This window comes from Ciconia boyciana, chromosome 2 (genome assembly GCF_034638445.1).
Source record: "Ciconia boyciana chromosome 2, ASM3463844v1, whole genome shotgun sequence".
Classification (NCBI taxonomy): domain Eukaryota; kingdom Metazoa; phylum Chordata; class Aves; order Ciconiiformes; family Ciconiidae; genus Ciconia; species Ciconia boyciana.
The window spans coordinates 51,244,559-51,265,791 of record NC_132935.1 but is presented as its reverse complement, the minus strand read 5'-3'; the positions used below and the strand labels follow the sequence as shown (position 1 = coordinate 51,265,791).

The 21,233-nt window shown below is 38.5% G+C and overlaps 1 protein-coding gene across 11 annotated transcripts in view; it reads right to left on the bottom strand.

Moving 5' to 3' along the window:
- The window catches only part of ZNF521 (zinc finger protein 521), a 232,906-nt gene that overhangs the window by 208,648 nt on the left and 3,025 nt on the right, over window positions 1–21,233 (bottom strand). For 4 of the 11 annotated variants that reach the window (XM_072852595.1, XM_072852597.1, XM_072852600.1 and 1 more), the window contains 2 exons: window positions 6,594–6,656; window positions 5,492–5,551 (listed from right to left, as the gene is read on the bottom strand). The exons of 3 other annotated variants lie outside the window; for them this stretch is intronic. In XM_072852595.1, coding sequence (XP_072708696.1) covers window positions 5,492–5,551; window positions 6,594–6,656 — 123 coding nt within the window. Of the gene's footprint in view, window positions 1–5,491; window positions 5,552–6,593; window positions 6,657–21,233 lie in introns of those variants that run through there. 4 more of the 11 variants (XM_072852598.1, XM_072852601.1, XM_072852596.1 and 1 more) reach the window with 3 other exon arrangements.

The following is a 21,233-nucleotide window of genomic DNA, read 5'->3' as shown; positions in this document are numbered from 1 at the left end:
CCTGAGGCACCCTGTAGATTTTATTGCTAAATAAGCAAAGAAGGCTTTTTCCTTAATATTTTTCTAATCTTGATGAAAGGAGAATTTCCCTTCTACTGCCACAAATGCAGCTCCATTTCTCACTCAAGCAATTCTTCCATGCTTCAATGTTAGGTTTGTCAATTTTATCACAGCTATTGAAGCTGCTTTGATCATTGTAAGAAAGGATAAACCACCTATGCAATTAGTTTTCAATGAAAAGAAAAATCAAATCAATGAGTGTGCAGGAACTTCTTTTCACTGTTAACTACAGCGTTTCACAGGAAATTACCAGAATTAAGAGACTAACAAATTTGATTTACATAAACATGAAATTAATCTTGATTTTACAACCCACTCCAATACTCCATCACCACACTATTTGACACAAACAAAGCCCTGGGAAGATTATACCCTGGGTCAAAATGCTACACATGCTTTGAACTTGTGTATGACTTAAGCCCAATAAAGTTCCTGTATTTGCCAGATGATGGAAAACTGGAAACTAACTATTGTAAAACCTGAATAGTGCACAAGGAGAGCTTTGTCTGTTTGACACGTTAACAAGCATTTTGGGGGTAGCAGGATAGCTCTAGCCTCAGAGCAGCAGTCCTGAGCCCAGCTGAAGCTTCTAAACTGGAAGAACTGTGCAGTCCCACCACCATCCCCTATGCGTAGAGAAACCCCACAGCTGGCTGCACTACCTCAGTTCTGCAGATGACCAGCGCAGAGTGAGGTAATGCGAAGTCTAGAACTTTTCCTCCTCTGAGGAGGAGCGGAGTAGCTTTAACTACTCCTGACTTTTTGCCCACTTTACTAAAAGCTTCCTTCAAAAGACAGAAATAAAACAATCTGTCTTCCCTAATAAAGCAAGCTGGCACTTAACTTTGTTTTTCCTTGGGAACCACAGTACAACAAGTGAAATGCAGAACAAAAATGGTTGTGTACATTCCAGCAAAAGGAATGCAAGTGTTTCACCACTTTCCCCTTCTCTGCTTTGGCCACCTCATCTTTCCTTTTAGATATTTGAGAGAGCTAAGACTGAAACAAGTCATTTTAGAAAACAAGCACAAACTCCCATAATAACAGGAGATTGTGCAAGTACATTTTAAGATGTTACGCTCTATAGCCAAGAGGGTGAGTAACTAGGAGTAGGCTTCTTGTCCACAGCAACACAGAGGTGGTATCTGTGAACCCACTTTACTTACCATTGCAATTGATTAGGATCATGCACAACTACTTGAAAGCAGAGAAACTAAAGCATGCTAACACTAAGTTCATATTAGAATGGGGAAGGGGTGAGGAGGAGGAGGGCAATTCCACTTTAAACCACTCTTGAATCCTCTCCCAGCACCCCACAGTGATGTGGGCACAGCCATCCCTGTATTTGCCACTGTGCAGAAAGCGCAGGCATTCTTGCTGCCCACAATGAAAGTCAGGGCTCTCATCATCTTTCTACATCCTTCGGTCCACACTGCTGCACCCTGCCCTTCAACTGTTCAAACACAGACGGACCCGCAAGCAGAAACCTGAAATGACCCATGTCAGGAAGTCTTCCTCATGCTATGTGGCTCGTGATCAAAACCGAGGAATTTATTTGACAGGGGTAAAGGGCAGAATTTATTTTTAAGGGAAGTATATTACAGAATGAAACCAGATTAATTTTAAAAAATAAAAAAACACATTCTGAAGGCAAAAATATATTTGCTTGCAAAAGCCCTGCCTATACACTGAGTGCGATCCTTGTATGACAAATTATATTCACAAGGTTCTTTCAAGAGTGAAAACTTCAACTTGGGCAGCTACTTCCAAATAGAGGAGTAGTCTGCAAATTTACACACCAAAAAGGGATGTTAATTAAATAAAAGGACTTTATGGCATTTCAGCCATTGTTGAATGCTCTGAATCTAATAACTCCCATTGCCACTTCATTTTCGAAGCCATTTTGCAAGATTAATAAAAGTAGTTAGGAGATCACCAGGTTATAAGCAGTTCAGAAAAAGAAATAATTGTCTTAACTGTTGCAAACTGACCCCAACATCATTAAACACTTGTTGGAAGGCAGCATGTGCACATCGCATACTATTTAGTTGTTCAGCTCAAGCTCCCAGTTTCATCTCATAAAACTGACAGCACTCAGGGAAATGTGGGCACTGGGTTTGAATTTTAACATGAGTATTTAAATGCTGCACATAAAGTTTACAGACCTGTCTGTTTTAAAATAAGGGTAGTGTCTGACTCTGCTTTAAGTACAATGCTGAAGGAAAGAAAAGGGAGGGGAGGGAATTCTCAAGACTTATTATTCAGAAACACTTGCACTTTACAGGAATTCAGCAATACACACACACATATGCACAGATGCACCCCTTAGTGCACAAAAGCCTAAAGAATTGCTCAATTTGAAGCTTCCCACTTAGAGACCAGTTATTAAAATTAGAATGATTTTAAGACTAATAAATGTTTTGCTTCTCCTTCTGCATTTGCAGATATAAACTCTACAGGGACAGAAGTCAGTCAAGCTTATTCCCTTCTGCTGCAACTTTAGAATACATGCTCTAGCCAACTGGCACATTTGTTTTTAGGTCAACACTTAAGTGGGACCCTCTGGGACCTAGGTTCGAGTTTAGCCTACGACAGCTTTGTGAAATGAGTTCTGGCAGTCTCAGCCCCTCTCAATGAATGCATTTCCACTGTGATCTGCTTCCATGAAGAGATGTCACCACCAAAATAAAAAGATATTTAAAGAGAGAAAATATCATTTGGATGCTTTGTGAATAGATAGCTTTTCTGTTACAACAACAAATATCTTCCATCAAGAGCAGGTCTAACCTTAAACGGTTAAACTGAGGATAAGCTGCCTTATTTGAGCTGCTCTTTTGAAAGACTTGAATAAAACGTATTTTATAAATGCAATATGCATTCATCAATACTTTCTCCTTAACCTCCCGTTCAAAGCTCATGCTCGCATACAGACTGCAGGGCAAATGTCATTCATCTCCCACATTTCTTTCTCCCCAATATCTGCAACAATCACAGCCACAATTCCCTCAACAGAGATTGTCTTTATAGTAAGATTACCTTTCCCAACATCGGCAAATGCCACTGTCATTTCCAGAGGCTTCCCTGCCCTATTTCAGAGGCTGCCATGCACTAACTGAAATTTTTCAATACACATCAGCAACAATACACACACCGGCTCCATCTGCAGATATCATTGAAAATTATCTAGTATGGAAAGGAAGGTTACATTTTTGGAACAGAAATAAATTCAGCCTATTAAGGCACTTTAAAAAAAAAAAAAAGAGAAAGAACAGTTGTCTTCTGTTACTGATTATGTTAACTTTATTTATAAATGGAAATTAAAAGAAGCATGATTTTCTCATTACTATGTTCCCTGGCAGGTGGTTCTCCCCTTCCCTTCTTCCTCCTCCTCATAAGGGATGTTATTGCTGTAACTTGGTCTAATAAAACTGCAACTTTGGGGAAAATGAAAAATTGCATTGGCTTAAAAGTGTTGGAGGCAATAAAGCCATGGACTTCAATTAATTTCAAGTATGGGAGCGGTTTAAGGCCAACCAGCAGAAATTCTATTCTGTCCATGTAAAAATGAGGTTTCACCACATTTACTTTTTATAACCCATATAAAAGTCAAGTAAAAGTAATGAATATCTAAAAGCCATCTCAGTGGACTGGCAAAGACTATCTGTATTCTTGAAACTCATCTTACATATTTCTGCCTATGCTACAAGGATCCATAGCTAATCACAACTAAAACATCAAACTACCAAGAAAACAGCCTCCTTTCCAATCCATTTCACTGCCTTGCAGCAGACCTCCTTCCAAGCCACTTCTGCATGGAAAAGTGCTAGCAAAAGAAAGGAAAACTTAGATCATGTGGTTATAATTATTACCAGGCAAGGAATATTTCTTCAGCTCAGTGGTAAAGTAAAACTCTGTCGCTCTTTGCTCCCAATAGTGTCCATCGCAAAACAACTGCCTCATTAAATCTCTGCAGTAAGATTAATATGCCGTAGCTGCACTACATTTATAACTTGGTACTCTATAAAAAGCACATTTAATGGTTAGAGCCAGAGCTTAGATACAAAGTATTACTATAAAAACTTCTGGCAGTGTGTACACAGTGTGGGCCTTCTGTACTGCCTGCTCTATCAGAAGGGTTTTTGTTTTTAATATCGGCACTGCATTCTTGCTATAGAGAAAACAGAATGTTAAATCTTGCCTAGAAACAGGCAGAGAATGACACAGGACATGATGGGAAATAAATAACGAGCAAGACAACTTAACCATTGAGAATTATTTTAAGAAAAAATGCAGAAAAGCAACCATTCCTTGTCATATTGATCTCCAGTTTTGTAGTCCTCTATTTTTCAACTTTATGTGTCTACAGCAGTACAAGTTTGCCTTTTTTCAAGTTTGCAGATAGCTAAATGGAGACATAAGCACATTCAGAAGAGTTTGAGAAATTTCCCATTAAAAAGGCAGAGAACTCTCTCACTTTTATTTCCTCTTTTCAAACAATACAGTTCATGCGCAGAGCTACTAGAACCTATAAAAGGCACCAAACACCAAACACAAACCCACAGGACACACACACAAGAGAAATATAAAGTCTTCTAGCTGAACAAAAAAGTTAACTGCATTCTTCACCTTCATAAGAGGAATAACTCCAACTGTTCTCAAACAAATTACCTACACGTATTCAGAGATGACTAGCCTTCTAGGAATATCCTTAAGGAGCCAGCCCTTACTCCAAAAGGTGACCTCAGCTGAATGAATGAGACTATTCAGATGAGTCAGTCCTGCTCTTCAGATAAAATTCTGTGGAATCAGTACCAAAGACAGAAGTGAAGTATTTCTTGCATTCTCAGGACTGTATTAGAGAATAAAAGAGCCCTTGCTGTTTTTGGGAATTAACAATTATTTCTTCATGATTATTAACAATACATATTCCTGTGATCCTGACTCAAACAACGGCTTTGTCCACCCAATCTCACTGACTTAAAATTAAGGAGCCCTTAATTAACACCTGACTGGTAAGAAATTTTACAAACAATCCTAAAAGAAATTACCTTTATCCACATATTTTACAAATATGAAAATAGTGTAAGTGGAATGAATATTCAAGTTCATCTGAAATGGCATAGGGTGGGGTTTTATGTGGGGGATGTAGAGAAGGATTATTTTAAAAAAAAAAAAGGAAAAAAAAAGGCATGCTGCACTTTAGAAGCATCTCACTTTCAGCTGGCTGACCTACAAAAGGCAGAATTTCTAATTCTCAGGAACTGAAAGGTGAGGGGAGAGGAATGTTATTTTCCGTTGCAAGCCCCAAGAATGCATTCTAAGCTGAAACAGAGAAGGAAGAACGCAGGCTTTCCAAAAACACCCCGATACAAAAATCCCTCACACTGTTGTCAAACAGTTAGCAAGCACTAATGAAGGAATTCAGCATTACCAGTCTGTGCGGCTGTGTGTCCCACACCTGCCTGCTGGTCCTCTGTTTCATTTTCTTCTACTGTCAGAAAAAGGTAAACAAAACAAAAACAAAACAAAAAAAAGATGTTAGGTAGGTAGCTGAAGTGTCTCAAGCATCTTTACACCAGCTTCAGTTTTGAGAGCCAGTAATGCTTGTACAACACGGGCAAGAAAAGCTGCACTGCAAAGTGCGAAAGTGTAGACCAGACCAAAACAGAATGTGTTGCTGTATGGAAGCTACAAATCTGAGAACAGAGTGACCAAATCAGTTTCATGGCTTAAAAACCAAATCGAATTTCCTCTGGGATATTTGTCTTCAATGCACACTACTTTGATTATGGAACTAAATGAGAGAATAATTCTGGGCTTTAAGATTCTGCTCGCTCCACATGGATAAGAGAAAGCCTTCTCCTGGCAGACGGGAGAGGTGTGTGTGCTAATTCATACATAAGCTTTAAAAAAATAATAATAATCCTATATTCAGTAGCAAACATCTCAGCAGTGCAGACAGCCTTGCAAAGGAGAACTAACCCCATGCTGTTTTACTGTATACACCATGCCAGCATCTTTCCCTTGGCTCACAGCTTTCCAGAGCAGTAGAACTAAAAACAATACAATTCTTGTCAGATTCACTATTCAAAACTTGTTGGGCAAGAGTGAACCTAACAAGAGCCATTCTGCTGCTACTTTGAAAAATTAGAGAGCTGTTCTCATATGCTCTGATATGATGCCTAAGTAAGATTGACTCTCCCAAGGTAAAAGTAAGGGAAGAGCTAAAAGGCAGAACCATTTCCTTTTTATTCTCCCAAAGACCGAGTTCTTTGAGTCAGAGAACAGCGGAGAGAAAAGAATTCATTCTCCCTCCACAGGGGAAAAAGCTGAAAGGGGAAAGACTGCACTTTTACAGCATTTCCACTCCCAAGAATTCAGACCTCAAAAATAATCATGCAACTGAGTTAAAATCCAAAGATTTGGGTTTTTTTTTCCTGGTTCTTGGGACAAGAGAGTGCAGCACTTAGGATCACATATAAATGTAGACATATATTCAAAAGAAGAGATACATATACACACTCCACAGGTACCTCTTTTCCTCCTCCGCCAACCCCAAGGCTTCATACAACTGGTTGTTTCTAGAATCTGAGTTTCTAGAAGAAAAACACCAGTTTTCATAAGGACACTCTTAGGACACCAGAAACTTGAAACACAGTGCATATATTAGAAAGAGTCAAGTGTAATCTCTAGAGGACTCTAAACAATCTCTATCCCTGTCCCAGAGCTGTGGCTAGTAAGCACACTCTTCTCATCAACAGAGATCTGATACAGTTTCCCCAGCCCTGGAATAAGTCAAGTATTTCGTAAAATACGATTTTATGAGCTGACTGTTTCATTTGAACTTGTATTTTGCAGCCATGAAGTTACCAGTACTTCAGCTGTGATAATACTGTATGATTTTCTTTGTTATGCTGAAGCAGTCATCCCAGCAGCCCCCACAGCTAAAGGAAACTGGTCAGACAAAGAAAGCAATGGGAAAAGCTCATGAAAAGCTGAGTTTCAGGGAACACATGGTCAAACACAAACTAAGTTAAATAGAAAGATTTTTCACTATGGCAGCACAGATCAGTAAGTCTCGTTAATAAAGCAAGAAAAATAATGAATACAACTAGTATACAGTTTAAAAAAAAAAAAGACACCGCCTTTTGTGACCCCCTCAAAGCCCCCAGTGAAACCTCTGCAGCAGCCCAACCTGGCCCTGTTTATGCCCACCATCAGCTGTTGATCTATTTCCAAAAAATGTTCTCAAGAACAAGCTCTAAAACTGAAAAATGAGGCCACTGTTCCATCCCTCACAAGGAAACCCACCTTGGTCATCAGTACCTACTGATCAACCTTATTAAAGGTTGTAGACGTATCTGTTATCTACCAGTGAAATCCTCAATCACCATACATGTCACAACTCGGTCCAGAAAGGCAGTTCAAAAACTCTACCATTTTTTAAGTTTCAAGATGGCATTGAGGTGGCCAAACATGAACTTTTCAAGAACTGATTCTCAAGTGGGAAACTTTAAAATAAAGCAGCTACCTGCTAAGAAGTAAACCAGATCTGCTTGTTTGAAGCAGATCTCCACCTGTAAGTGTATGCAAACCAAAATGCAGGAGTGCGTCTTTTCTGCTGTTCTGTACTGAATGTCTACTGCCACCAGCTGCAGTACCAGAATCTCTCGCTGCTAGTGAGAAGTGACTCCACACCGAAACGTGCTCAGCTTTGCACTGCTGACTGAGAGGTACACCAAACAGTTTTAGGTCTTCAAATGGAAAAAACAAACATGGATACTGCATAACAAATTGTTTTCACATAAGCAATTTTGTAATGTAAAAAAAACATGCCAGTGTATGCCTTGTGAAACCAAATGTTTAAAACTTCCCTGCTATTTAAGGATCTGAAAATTCTGTGAGAGCTGACGTTTGCTTCCAACAAAGGCTGACCACTATGTCTTTATTACACTAAAAAAGAAGGAAACAAGCATCAGAGCAGGTAACTTGGTGGTTAGCATCTTTCTAAACTGTTGTTCAAGCCCTGTAAGGATTCTCAGTCACAACAGAACCAGTAGGTCACAACAGGCCATGGCACAAAGACTTGCTAATAATATTCACTAGACTGACATATTTGTCAGGAAAACTAAAACCACATTTAGGGGGAAATATGGTAAAAGGAGTAAGAAAACTACCCCACAAAACCCACAGAATTAGGGAAATCTTAGCGTTAGCACAAATCCACTACAAAATAGCATCTCATTTTCCTTTGCATTGTTAGACCATTCCTCCAGCTAGCAGGAGTATTTGTTAAGCTACATACAGCTGGTAGCATCAGATAAGCTCCCAATTAGCACTTTATGCCTTGCCACAACCAGATTCTGAAAACTTCAGTGCTGTTTCAGCTCTCAGCCCAATGTTAAACTCACCTGACTACGAAAGGTAGTGTGACAGGCAGCCAACATTCACTTCCCTTAAACATTAACTATACCATTTCCTTTCAGGAGAGGAAGGCAACTTTAAACAGAACCTATACAGTTAGATGCTTTACATTTTGCTAATCAAAAACATTTCTCTACATGAAATGGAACTAAAAAAAGCCACAAGGATGATATGCAGATAAAACAGTACCATGTATGCACTATTATTCATTCAAACATCAAAATTACTGATACCCTAGGACTGAGACTGCACATAGGGGTGTCATCTTCATTACAGCATATACCATATCCTAGCATAAGGTAAGACAAATTCTAGATAACAAAGCGATAGAATACTAGTAAAAGGAGAGGCCTCAGGAAACCAGAACAATAGCTTATGAATCCAGAATATGAATAAGTGATGTTACTGCTGAACAGCACTTCTAGAGACATTTGAAATAATGTTGTCACGAAAGCAACAATATTCCTTGTCCCTACAATCATGTGTTTATGACCACAGGTCACCTGTTTTGTTAGCTGTAGAAATATTTCTCAATTGATTTATCTGTTCCTTAAAACAACAAACCATCCCGTTCCTACTACATATTTTCTCAGTGCAACTTTTAAAAAACAAAACAAACAGGAAACCCAAATAATAAAATCTCAAAAAAAGACCAGATCACCACAACAACTGTGGCACCACACTTCTTGAGAGCAATTTAAAAAAAAAAGAAAAAAAAAATCTCAGTAAGGGAGAAGAGAATTCCAGCATGTCAATTCTGTCTCCCATTATAAAAGCTTGTGGTTTGGACAGATACCAGTTTTTAAAATTTTACTGCAAAAAACGTGTTTCTAAACTGACGCTGTATCTATGTGAAAGGTTAGGACATTTCAGCTTTGGTACAGCCCGTGTCCAAGGCAAACCCTGGTTTCAGTTCAGAGCACCTCTCACGCTTAGGCTGCTGAATGTCAACATTAAGACGAACTATTCCTTTTTAAAGAAAAAAAAAAAAAACAACCAACAAATCAAGTAGCACCATCAAGGACAGCAAATGAGGAAAACCTGTCAGAATTTTGATACAGAGGTCCTAAAAATAGAATTAATCTCCTGACTGCTCTACAGCAACACCTGCTGATCAATGAGGATTTCACCCCTTTTGCTTAGTCTCTTCATGGGACACATGGTTAGCCTATAAAGGAGGGAGATTATTTTATAAAGTTAGTACAAAATATACACAGATTTTCTAGCTTGTAAAATCTCATTCATATTCTAGTGACTAACCAGGATTCCCCTTCACTGAAGAGTTAATCTGTAGATTTAGCACCCTAAGGAAGAGCACAAGTCATTTCTGGTTGATGCCTGGGAAAAACCTTGTATGGAAAAGAAATGGATAAAATTAGAAATGTGAAAAAGGACATTTTCACTGAAAGGGAAGCCTTTTGGAGAACTCTGGCTAAGATTTATGGCTTCTGAGCTATTACAAACCATAATAAAATAAAAGCAAAAGATAATTGAAAAAAGTCTATTTTCTCCTAGTCTAGGTGGGTTAATAAATTTTAAAAAAGAAAAAAAAAGAACTGCCCCAAATGCCCGAGCCTCTTTTCAGCTTGTTAAACAAAGCAGGAGAAGCCACATATCCCAAAATAAACTATAAAAATAGATTGCTATTGATTTATCCCTTCCTAAAACATATTCCTTGAGAGATGTGAAAATAAACCTAATATAGCAACTAAGACTGTCAGGATAGGAAGTTTAGAATATATATATTTTAACTTGCACTTTGCATTTCCTATAATTCAATACTTAATCCATAAATTTGCATTAGCATATGATTAGTAATTCAATTTAAAGCCATCTTTGCACAAAAGCCTTTTTCTTAGAATGGTAACTTTGCCAAGTGCATCTTCAATCTACATGTTTGAATAATTTCTGCAGACAAGTAATAGAGACACTAGCTGTATTAGCATAATCAATACACAATTTACTGAGTTACCCAGACAGAACAGAAATAAAACGTGTGCGCCATTATTTCAGTACCTACAAATGACTGTAATTTCTGGAAGTCTCTCTCTACTTTTCTTCTCCCTCCTCCTCATGGCCACATAAAAAGCAAGAGGACATTCATACCGCCACCATCTACAGGTAGATATTAAGCATGATTAGATAGATTAATCACATAGCAGAAGGCAAATTTAAGAGCCAGTTACAGGAGGTGCTGAGTATCCTCTAACTCTATAAAGTCAATGGATTTTCAAGATGTTTCTCACTTTGCAATAATGTGCTGTGGAAATACATCTCCATAAGGGTTCAGTCAGGATACAAAACTGAAATTAAAGAAGTTATAGAGTAGTATTAAATGCAGGATCAGATGTCAATGCATCACCTGCTAGGGCTACACCTTCCTCCGCTTTCTTCTCTCCCTAGGTACCACTGGTGCTCTAGGACTCACCTTTTGAACTCTTTTGGCCAACACATGCGAGCGCAGGATTTCATCACCCCTGGCTACGCCACATGTAAGCAGCAATTCAGTGGGTGACTCCTGGAAGTCAACGACCATTTCAGGCTGCTTCATAATGTCCCTCAAGATAACTGTCATTCATAAAAGTTCAGAACTACTAAGAAAGTATTGTTTTCTGAACAGCTTCACCTAGTATCAATACATGTCTACCAGCTACTAGCCAGTAACCTGCTTACCATTTTGACTCCCACATGTATATGCACCCAATAGCTTTAGTGTGAGAAGAGTCAGAAAAAGAAATGCATTGGCATATTATCATTTCAAATATCTACATTCCAGAACTCCATTGAAAATTAGTTCTGTGTGTGTAGCCACAACTGTACAAAAATCCAATTAATCATATGCATGAATATTTGTATTTCTGATTTGTTTTCCTTTGTGCTGTGACATACCCCTTTCCCTATTTCTACCGTCCCCAGTATTGTAATATTCTCTTGATACTTGGAAATTACTATTTTCCTTAAAAGATTCCTGTTATATAAAGCATTTTTATTCTTGTACTTGCTTTTTCCAGAAGATAAAGCCCCTCATAGCATTCATATTCTTTACTCCTCTCTTTAGTCTATCCCAACAGTGAGCTTGGGGTTTTTTTTCCCCTAATATTCTTCTTGTAGAAAGACTGAATTAGGAGTTCCCAATTAGACTGCAGTGGTTGGAAAATATTATTCTTATGCTAAAATAAAGTATTTTCCTAGGCAGCACATAAACATAAAAGTAATAAATATACTTAAGTGGAAAGAAATTATGCTTAAGAAATCTTCGGATATTCTTCCAACCCTTGATCTCAAGGATGACAGTATCCAAATGTGACATCCTAAAGACGTCCAGTTTTACATAACATTGTGTGCAGAAAAGGCAGAAGATGCTCTTTCCTGCAGCAGAGGGAGAATTCTACAGAAACCCCAAAGCTAGGGGTAGGGGGGCATATCTTTTTCTGGATAGCTGAGGTAGTAGATTAATTAATCCTGCCCAGAATGCTAACTTTGCCTCCCTAATCATGCATCTATTCACAAGCTTAAGCCACATCTACAGATACTCATATTTTTATTGCTTAAACTAAACTAGTAACAGTATGATATATTTTAAAAAGTACTTTTCTCCAAAGAATCTTAAAGCTTTTTATAAACCTCAAGTAAATTCCAGACATCCCTAAGACTCTCTATCATGCAATGTAACAGATTATAATGGATCTCCGAGTCAAATTGAGGACGATGGTGAGAATTAGCAAAGCAAGAGGGAATCTCTCTGGGAGTCAATTCTTAGTACCACGGTCAGGACTTTCAGCTGTCCTGCCTGTCTCAATCTGAGTACTCCACCTCCTTTCCTGACAATGTGACTGTGGCATCCAGTCCATTTTGAGGAAAGACAGAAGTTAGGAGGCTAAGATAAATTTTAAGCCTAATTACCAAACCCAGTACTTAACATGAATGCTTTCAGAGTGATTCCTCTCGGTATACTGAAGCTATGTATCACCTAAGCTTTCCTACTCTCTCAGAGGGCCATAACTAAGAATTTCTGGCACTCCTACAGACCTGTATTTTCACCTGTGCTTAGAAAACAGGAAATTCATTAAACGCTGTCTACAAAAGCCTAAACTCAGCAAGAGAGAGCAATTTGAATCAAACTGACGCATGGATCACAGAACCTCAAAGCAACCAATATTACACACGTCTGAAGACAGGTGATATAAGGAAGGGCTATAAGCCCTTATGAGACTTACAGTAAAGGTTACTGTAGATGATCATTGCCTTTGAAAGTTAAGTCATTTATTTATGTGCCTACAATGAGGCACTTAAATTGAGGAGTTTGGGTTGTCTGACACCATTCCAACACCAAAACAAAATACAGCTGCGCGCTTTGGCTCTATTACCTAAAGACATATATTTATCTGAGTCAAAAAACCCACCTCCTTTCAATTGAGATTATCCCTGCTTTACCAGAGATCTCTGTCTATTGTGTACCAGGGTTTTATAAGTTTCTTTTTGATCCTTCAAACTCTCTGCTCTGTTCTACATGACTTTCTATCCTGTAGAACCTGGTCTATATCCACAAAGGAGCTTAGAAACCCAAAAATTAGCGAGGGGACGCTGCATCTAAATTGCCAGAAGTTCTGCTCAGATGCCACTCAGGTCAGGCAGTACCTATGGTTTTATCATCCAGGCTTTCTCAGTGCTGTGCAGCTCAATGCCGAAATCAATCCAAAGCCCCACCACAGCTGACTACTGGAAGATTAAACATTCTCCTACCTGCCCTGGTTTTGGACGCAGTCTTATGGGCTGGTTCTTCAGAGTTTACATACCCTTCCCTGGTTGCTACAAGATACTGGCAGAAAATGTGTGGGTTGAAATACCTCTTCCTTTCCCCCTCTTGCCCACACCCACTGGTTAGATCACTCACCCAGGATGTGGGTGGCACCAGCTCAACTTTCTTCTCTATCAGAAGGATTTGTACTCATGTCATGAGTTTCCTAACAAGGAGCACTTACCCTCAGACTTGAGGTGTACTCATTCATTGCTGTTGAAGCTGCCATACCTCATCTACAATATTCACGGAACTAGAAAGAAGGAGAATTAGCATGATACCTTATCCTTGTGGTTAGGGCACCCACATGGGAAGTGGGACACATGGACTCCAGTTCTAGTTTCACTGAAGTAATTCATCAGAAGTAATACTGCAGTAAGCACTTGGCAGACAGGACCCAGGTCTCCTCTTTCTCCATTGGTACTCCAGCCATTAGAGGCATGAGTCTTGTGTATGAGCGCTCCTTCTCATCCTTTTGTCCAACAAATACTTAATTACACTTTTGAAAAGGGAAATGTCATTGACAAAAGTAAAAGGGCAACTCACACTCATAGCACAATATGCTGCTGTGTAATGACTGATGTACTCCCTGTGAGATTCAGATTCAAACACCGTTAGACAAAGCACAGAACAGAACCCCCCCCCCCTCACATCCTAGCAGAGCAAATAACTTTCCCTCTTCAGTAAAGGGGAGAGGAAGAGCAGCAGCACAACCCCTCAATTCCTTCTAACTTGGGAGGAAAGGAACAACCTGTCCCACATCTCAAAAAAACTGGATCAGATAAGTGACTGCTACGAGATACCCTATTGCACTAAGACAGACAACCACATCTAGGACAGGGGAGGAGCTAAGACACACTATTCTTTCCAAGTTTTTCCTACTGTCTCCTTAAGGTAGTTCCTACTTAGCAACTTCCATAAACCCTAACCTACCTATGAATTATATAAAGAATCCAAGCACCTGGTGCAAGATGACTATTCCACTAGGCAACCAGGCACCTGTAAACAAAGCACTGCAGTACTAGCGTCTTGCAGCATGCAAGTCCTTTTTTTGGACCTAGCCTTAGAGCTTTCTGACCTTTCTCCATTGATTTACATTTGTATCTGGTGAGCAAGTCTTCTGCTCAACAGGTTCACCAGAAATCGCAAACCAAATCTTTTCCTATGCTCTAGCTCTTTTTTAAGTCACGTAACGCAATCCCTTCCCAGAGCTTGCACGCACAGACCAATAGCAACCCATTTCCTCCTCCCATCTTCAGAGTGAAAACGTTACATCAGGCATGGATCCTGACATCCTGTTGTCCTGGAACCAGTGAATCAGAAAGTTCCTTCCTCGCAATTGTATTCTTTGGAAGTGGAAAATAATTAACTTCCCCACCCCCTCCTCCTTCCTACTGCCACTATCAAAGTTAGAAATTCACTTGACTCCATCCGGAAAAAAAACCCCAGCCATCATAATTCAGTGCCAGAGAAAGTTTTGTTGATCAAAGCATAGCCTAGTCTTCCCAAGGACACTGCCCCACTACATCACATCATCCAGTCCAGCAACACAGCAGGTATTTTATTTTTGTTTTTAAAGTTCCTTTCAAGAAGTTAATGAGTCAATAATGGAAGTTGAACTTGATAGGTTACCAAAAGAAGTGAACAACAAAAAAATAAAACTAAAAAATCAATTATCACGGAATTCATTGTTTGAACTATATTTTCCTGGCAAAACACAACCTAATAATAGTAAGGGCACAACAAGTTTCAGGGACAGTATACAAAAGCCATCCATTGTGCAGTTAACTAGGACATTTAGACTAAAAAGTGCTCTAGCTTTTCCACACTCGTGTGTAGCACCTAGAGTCTGTATGAGAAACTAGGAGGGAGATTTTTGCACTTCCTGTTAGGTAAGGACAAAATTCTTGTTCCAGGTTATTGCCTTGCATGAGTGAATAAGCTCTCCAAAAATGGGGTTTGGGAAGGAGGGAAAACACCAATACCCTCACTATCAAGATCCTGTCCATTCGTCCTCCGGGCAAAATGTGTTCTGCTTCAGCCAAGAGGCTGATTAACTAATGACTAGTACTTTCAAATTTGTAAGAATGCTAACTAGTTACTGATACTGTATTTTTAAATTAACTATAGTAAGCCCCTGTCACATTAAAAAAGAAGGGAGGACAGGGGAATCACTATACCAACAGATATATAAATGACTTTAAGAAATCCTGAAGGACTAAAAATCCTAACCTCAGAAAGAAAAATTGCACCTAATTGCACCTATATTTAAAAGTTAAAGTATCAGATCCATCACTTACTCAAAAAACACCCCTCTGTCTTGCTCCCATGATAAAAAAGAGGGCAAAAAAACCACAACAAAAACACATCCCCCCAAAATCTAAAATTTCATTCGGCATTAATTGTGCAGAATTGGTAAGTAACAATCCTACAGCCCTTTTGAATACACATTATACGGATTTGACGGTACAAAGAAAAGTTGCGGTATAGTGTGCACAGCATCACTCTAGCTAAAGGAAAATCTAAAAGGCTCAAATGTGCACACACCAGAAGAACATGGATAACCTAGACTAAAGCCTGAAAAAGGAGGAAAAAAAAATCCTCCACATCTTTTTCTCAATAATTATGCCGTATAGAAGGGAAAAAAGTGTTTGAAACTGAAGGAATGTGAAGTGGGAAAAAAAAGTGTGACCACTGTTAACTAATATTGTAAATACAGAGGACAATGGTCCTGGTTCAAAAATCCACTGGAAGAGGGCAATTTTGTGCAGTCTTAGTAATGTGTGCACAGAATAACATAAAGCAGGGGTTTTTTGGGAAGTAGGAGGGCTGAATTAAAATGTTAATTATAACATGTTGTAATAAGGATACCCCCAAGATCAGCCCTATCTTTTTTGCTACAGCGTAGTCCCTAGGCATATGGCTAACTACTCCTTGATCATTATCCTGGCTAAAACTAAAGCTACTGAAGTTTAGGAGACTCATATCTAACAGAATTTCTTTCATCTCTAATAATTGCTAAACTAGCATAATTACTCATACTTGAGGTGAAATAGAACCCAAGTTGTCTAAAATTAAAGTTAAAACAAAAACAAACCTCACCACCTCTTTCGGTTTTTGCACATTCATCTTTTGTCAGATTCCTATGCCAAGTGTTGCATTAAGATTTAAAACTATTTAAAAGCTTCTCTTGTGCTATCTGACTTTTGTAAAGAGAGCAACTGAAAAACTTTAATGCTTTGTAGTAACACACTGCAAAATATATTTGAAAACAGACACGTACATTTTCACAGCATCAAATAAAACAGGCCCAATTCTTCGTAGATCTGTGTGTTGTCCCTTCAGGGAAAAATATACATAGATACGTATATATGCCACAGTTCTGATTTAAGTGAAATAGTGCATTTTCCCCACCCCCAGCTGGGACTGATTTTGAGCTCAGGTAGCCCTACAGGAACCAATGGAAACCGTAAAATACAGCTGGGAAAAGATGCTAAGAGGTCTGTCTTAAGGCATGAGCATTTATACTATATTTTAATCAATATAAAGAAACAACTCCAAGTATCTTATTTTCAATGTTTTACACAGAAAAGAACACTGAATCCGTATGGTCTACATAAAATGTTAACAGTTCTTCTGGATCCTTTCCTCATGCACAGTTATTCAAAAGGAAGATTTTTTTCCAAAATGCGCGAGTTTCAAAATACTGAATTGTGTTTCAGAACAAAGAAATGAGAGCTACTAAGCCAGTTGTAAATTAGACTCAACAAATTACAGAGCAACATAAAGCCTTTCAAGACATCTTAGATCATGGCGGATAACGTTATCCTACACGTTAGATAAGTGCCTCCATACTGACAGCTTCCCTTGTTACACAAGTTAACAGCAACTCAGGAAAACAAAATCAAACCAAACATGCAGTATTTCTAAGCCTCTTAATACTATCTTTGTCACAAGATTTCACCTTTATGGAAACTAGCAGTACCACCAGTAGCTGTTCAGACGCAGCTGTTTAGATGTTCACTCCTAATAGTACCTGCTCCTAAGTAGATGGTGATGGTCAATGTAACTCATGCTAGCCCCAAAAATGACTGGGTAGCATTACTGTAATCCTACTGCTAATCAAGACCATCAATACCACTATGCAGTGCCAAAGCCAATGAATATTACTAAAGGTTATGGATGTTTTTGTTGTTACAGATTTTTTTAATATATAAAGGAGCTGGGGCATGCTTTGGCAAGTCAGAAAGAGAACACTATAAATAGCCTGCATTATAAAAAGATGCTAATCTGAAACCCTCTTTGTAATTTGTTTTTTCATGTACTCTTTTTATGTTCGATATCTTAATTTTTGTCCTTTTTTGGATGGCCAAATAGAAGCCAGCAATCCACTCATGCATCAAACAGATGTTTTTGCTTTTCAGGCCAAATGGAATCTTACGAATTTTTTGTTCCCTCCCTATAAAATGATGATGCCAAAATAACTCAGTTCCTGAAAACGGCCCGTTCAGAAAAAGTTCTTTGGACCGGTAATACTGAAACTTTAAGTCAAGTTCACAGAAATCATGCCAATACTAATTGCTGGTTTTGTTTATGCTGCATTGATTATAGTCTAATCAGCAGACAATCTAATGACTTTCGAGTCTAGTCCATGCCATTTAGAAGCCGGGGAGGGTTGGGGCTGAGAATAAACATTCAGATAGTTGACAGATACCCAGAAATGTAAAGGCTACTGTTTGAAGGGGATCCGAATGTCAAATTCTCTCTGAACTACTGCTGCTATTAAGTAAGATTTCTGTTTTAATCCACTGCTGTTCTACCTTCCTTGGTACACCACCATACCACCTGCACCTCTTGATGAGAAACATCCTTTCGGTTTGAATGAAGACTTGAGAAAACGAGTCACATTAAAACACAGGTACATTTACTCAGTCCACCAACACTCTGCATGAATTGAGTTGCAGTTGTAAATTCAGCCAGGATGGAAAGAGTACCTAGGTTTCCTCAAAAAGAGGGAACAACCTGAAGAGACACTCCAGGCTTGCCAAAATATTTCAAGACACAAGCCTTTTTTAAGCAGAACATAGAAATGTAAAACACAGGCGATACATTTTTCCTTCTCATCTTTCTAGGAACCAACATTCAGTAACTTTATTTCTGCAGTCAAATGTGGGATACAAAATTACAAAGAGTAAAAATTTACTTAGAAGTAATAACAAAATATTTTTATATTTTTTCAAAAAGAAATCACTTTCAGAGATCAACGCTTCTATTAAATGCATGGGGCTGTTCTAGTTTCCTTGTGACGGCTTATCTAACACCTACAATTTAGGTGATTTTTCACGGGTGATTTTAGCATAATGAATATGACCTGACTTTAGCTTAGAGAAACCTGGGTTTAACCTTTACTAGGACTACATTTTCATTCAGGTTTGTGAAAAGAATACCTGGTTTTCTTTGCAAGTGACTATATTTTTGTAACTTTGTTTCTAAACAAAGTTTCTCATCAAAAGCCGGTAGTAAGGGCAAAAGAAAAACCTCAAGCCCTCCCAAAACTAAAACCCCATAAACCAGAAAGGGGAGGGAGGGGGGAGGCAGTCAGTAACCTAAGTGTGATATCTACAAAGCATGCCAAGTCACAAAAAAAGGTTTACCATTCAAATGGCCAAGTTAAACAAGATACAACCGAGCTGCTCTCCCCCCCTCCCTTGCTTTCTCATCTCAGGGGGTCTCCAGCATGGTTTTACTTAGGGAATGGCATTGCCCTGAGGCGTTAGGAGTTTAAGGAGTCATACCAATTGCCCTTCTTCAACACTCTTCATTTGCACAGTGGCTCTTTTGGGGCTTATACACGGGTATCGTAGCTCTGACTTATCTTTCCCCACCTGCTTTTCTCCTGCTATCCTCCCTCCCTCACCAAATGCATTAGGTGATTTTGATCAGGTCAATGATACCTAATAGATTTTTTTTTTTCCAGAAACTAGCCAAGGAAATGGGATAAATTAATCAGTAGAATGAAATATAGGTCAGGACTGATGAGTTTGATGCAGCTGATCCTTCCTCTGCCTAAAAGAACCCAGCAGTTGAACTTTAATGCCTCCATCCTGAAGTAAAATAAGATATTCAAATTACAGTTTTTCAGAAAGTTAAATAATTTACTCTTCTTTTGAGACTTCTTTTTGCCACAACCCTGTGGTATATTTGTAAGAGACAGTGCTTTTCACAGAAAATAATTACAATCTTATTTTTCCTTGGAAAGATGTTTTTATTATTTTTAAATCGTGAGAGGCTTATCTAATGTTAGCCATGTCTTTTTTCTTTCCTAGGTCCAAATCTGAGATGCAATCACCAGCAAGAGTTGGGGGACAGTCAGACCAAAGTTGGCAAGAAACCAAAACGGGGGGGGGGGAAAGAAATAGAAAAGGAATGTAAACAGAAACCAGGGTAATTCAAAAAAGTGTATTTTCAAGAAAGAGAAGAAATTTAGTCATTAGCAAGTTCTTAACACCCACCATTTCAGATGAACGTTAGTTTCATGCATTCAATATAAAAAACTCGATAGTCATTTTGTTTTAATGTATTTACCTGCCTTGTATCAGTATTCCCCTAAGATATAAGTTTCAAATTAAGTTATCAAAAGTGACAGACATATCAAAAATATCTCTTATATCTTCCCCCCAGAAAGGGTTGCTAAGTACATGACAAATTGGAAATGTAATGTGTAACTCCATATTTTATTTAGATGTAAAACAGCACTCATGAGTTTAAATAACTCATTTACATACATTCAAAGAATCGTTTTTCAGAGAAGCTATTTAAAATAGTGTTTATTTTTAAACTGTAGAACTATATTTTGTACTGACTAAATCGGTAATATTTAAGAAATAAGGAATTCAAATAAATGCTGCATTGGAGGTACAGTTGAAATTCTCCTTGCAACATTACTTACAGCTTTTGTTTGTTCACTAAAAATGAAGATGTAATAATCGATGGGCAGACTCTTATCAATTAATATAAATGCTACATCTATGCAAGCATCCTTCAACTTCTCAGATGAATCGCACTATTAGCCCTTTCAGAAATCTTACAATCGGACTGCTGTCAGAATACTATTAATCCACTCAAAAATGGACATGATTCAAGAAAAATAAAACAGGGAAAATGAAAAAGATTTTTGAACAAAGGCCACCAAGAATGATAACCTACTCCCCAAAGGTAATTAGTGCAGCAATAATTACAGATGATGATTGATTTACTGCCTGGTTTTAGTTGAAAAATAGTAAATAAGACACTGTAAAGAAATCTCTATCATCTCTACCCTGAACATTAAGCGGTTTTCTTAAGTCAGTAGTGTATTGTCAGCAAATCCAAGCTACTCCATCTGAATCGTACAATGTTGCTGTTTTCTCATTTTAGGGACTCCCAGGCTACTGGTAGATAAGGAAGGCAAAGCCCATACCTCCACATAAAATGGAAGCTGTATCTTGTGTTTTAATTTAAGTGTGATGTTTACAGGAAGATATTTGAAACAAACCTCCTCTCTGTAACGCATCTAACAAATAGCCACGAGTAAAACACGTCCAATGCCTAACAGGAGAACAATCTCCTCTATTTGCCAATTAATTCTGAACGTTTATTCCTTTGCACTTAAATACTTGGAAGTCTAAGACTACCCTTCAGTTAAAGTTTCCCAGCATCTTTTTTGCAAATATGGCTAATTGGTCGCTCTCCTACTGGCTCTAAAACTCTTACGTGCACGTAAATAAATCCTCCCCGGGAAGCTCGGAATATAAGTGCGCGCCCAAGCAACAGAACTTTCATTGTGGTATCATTTTTAAAAGGTAAGGGAAGAGCGGCTCGTTTGTTCTTCACAAGATGCCAAACAAAAGCACTACTGAACCGCACAAACTTCGGTAAACTAGATACAGACGGCAGCAGCAGGTAAAGCAGT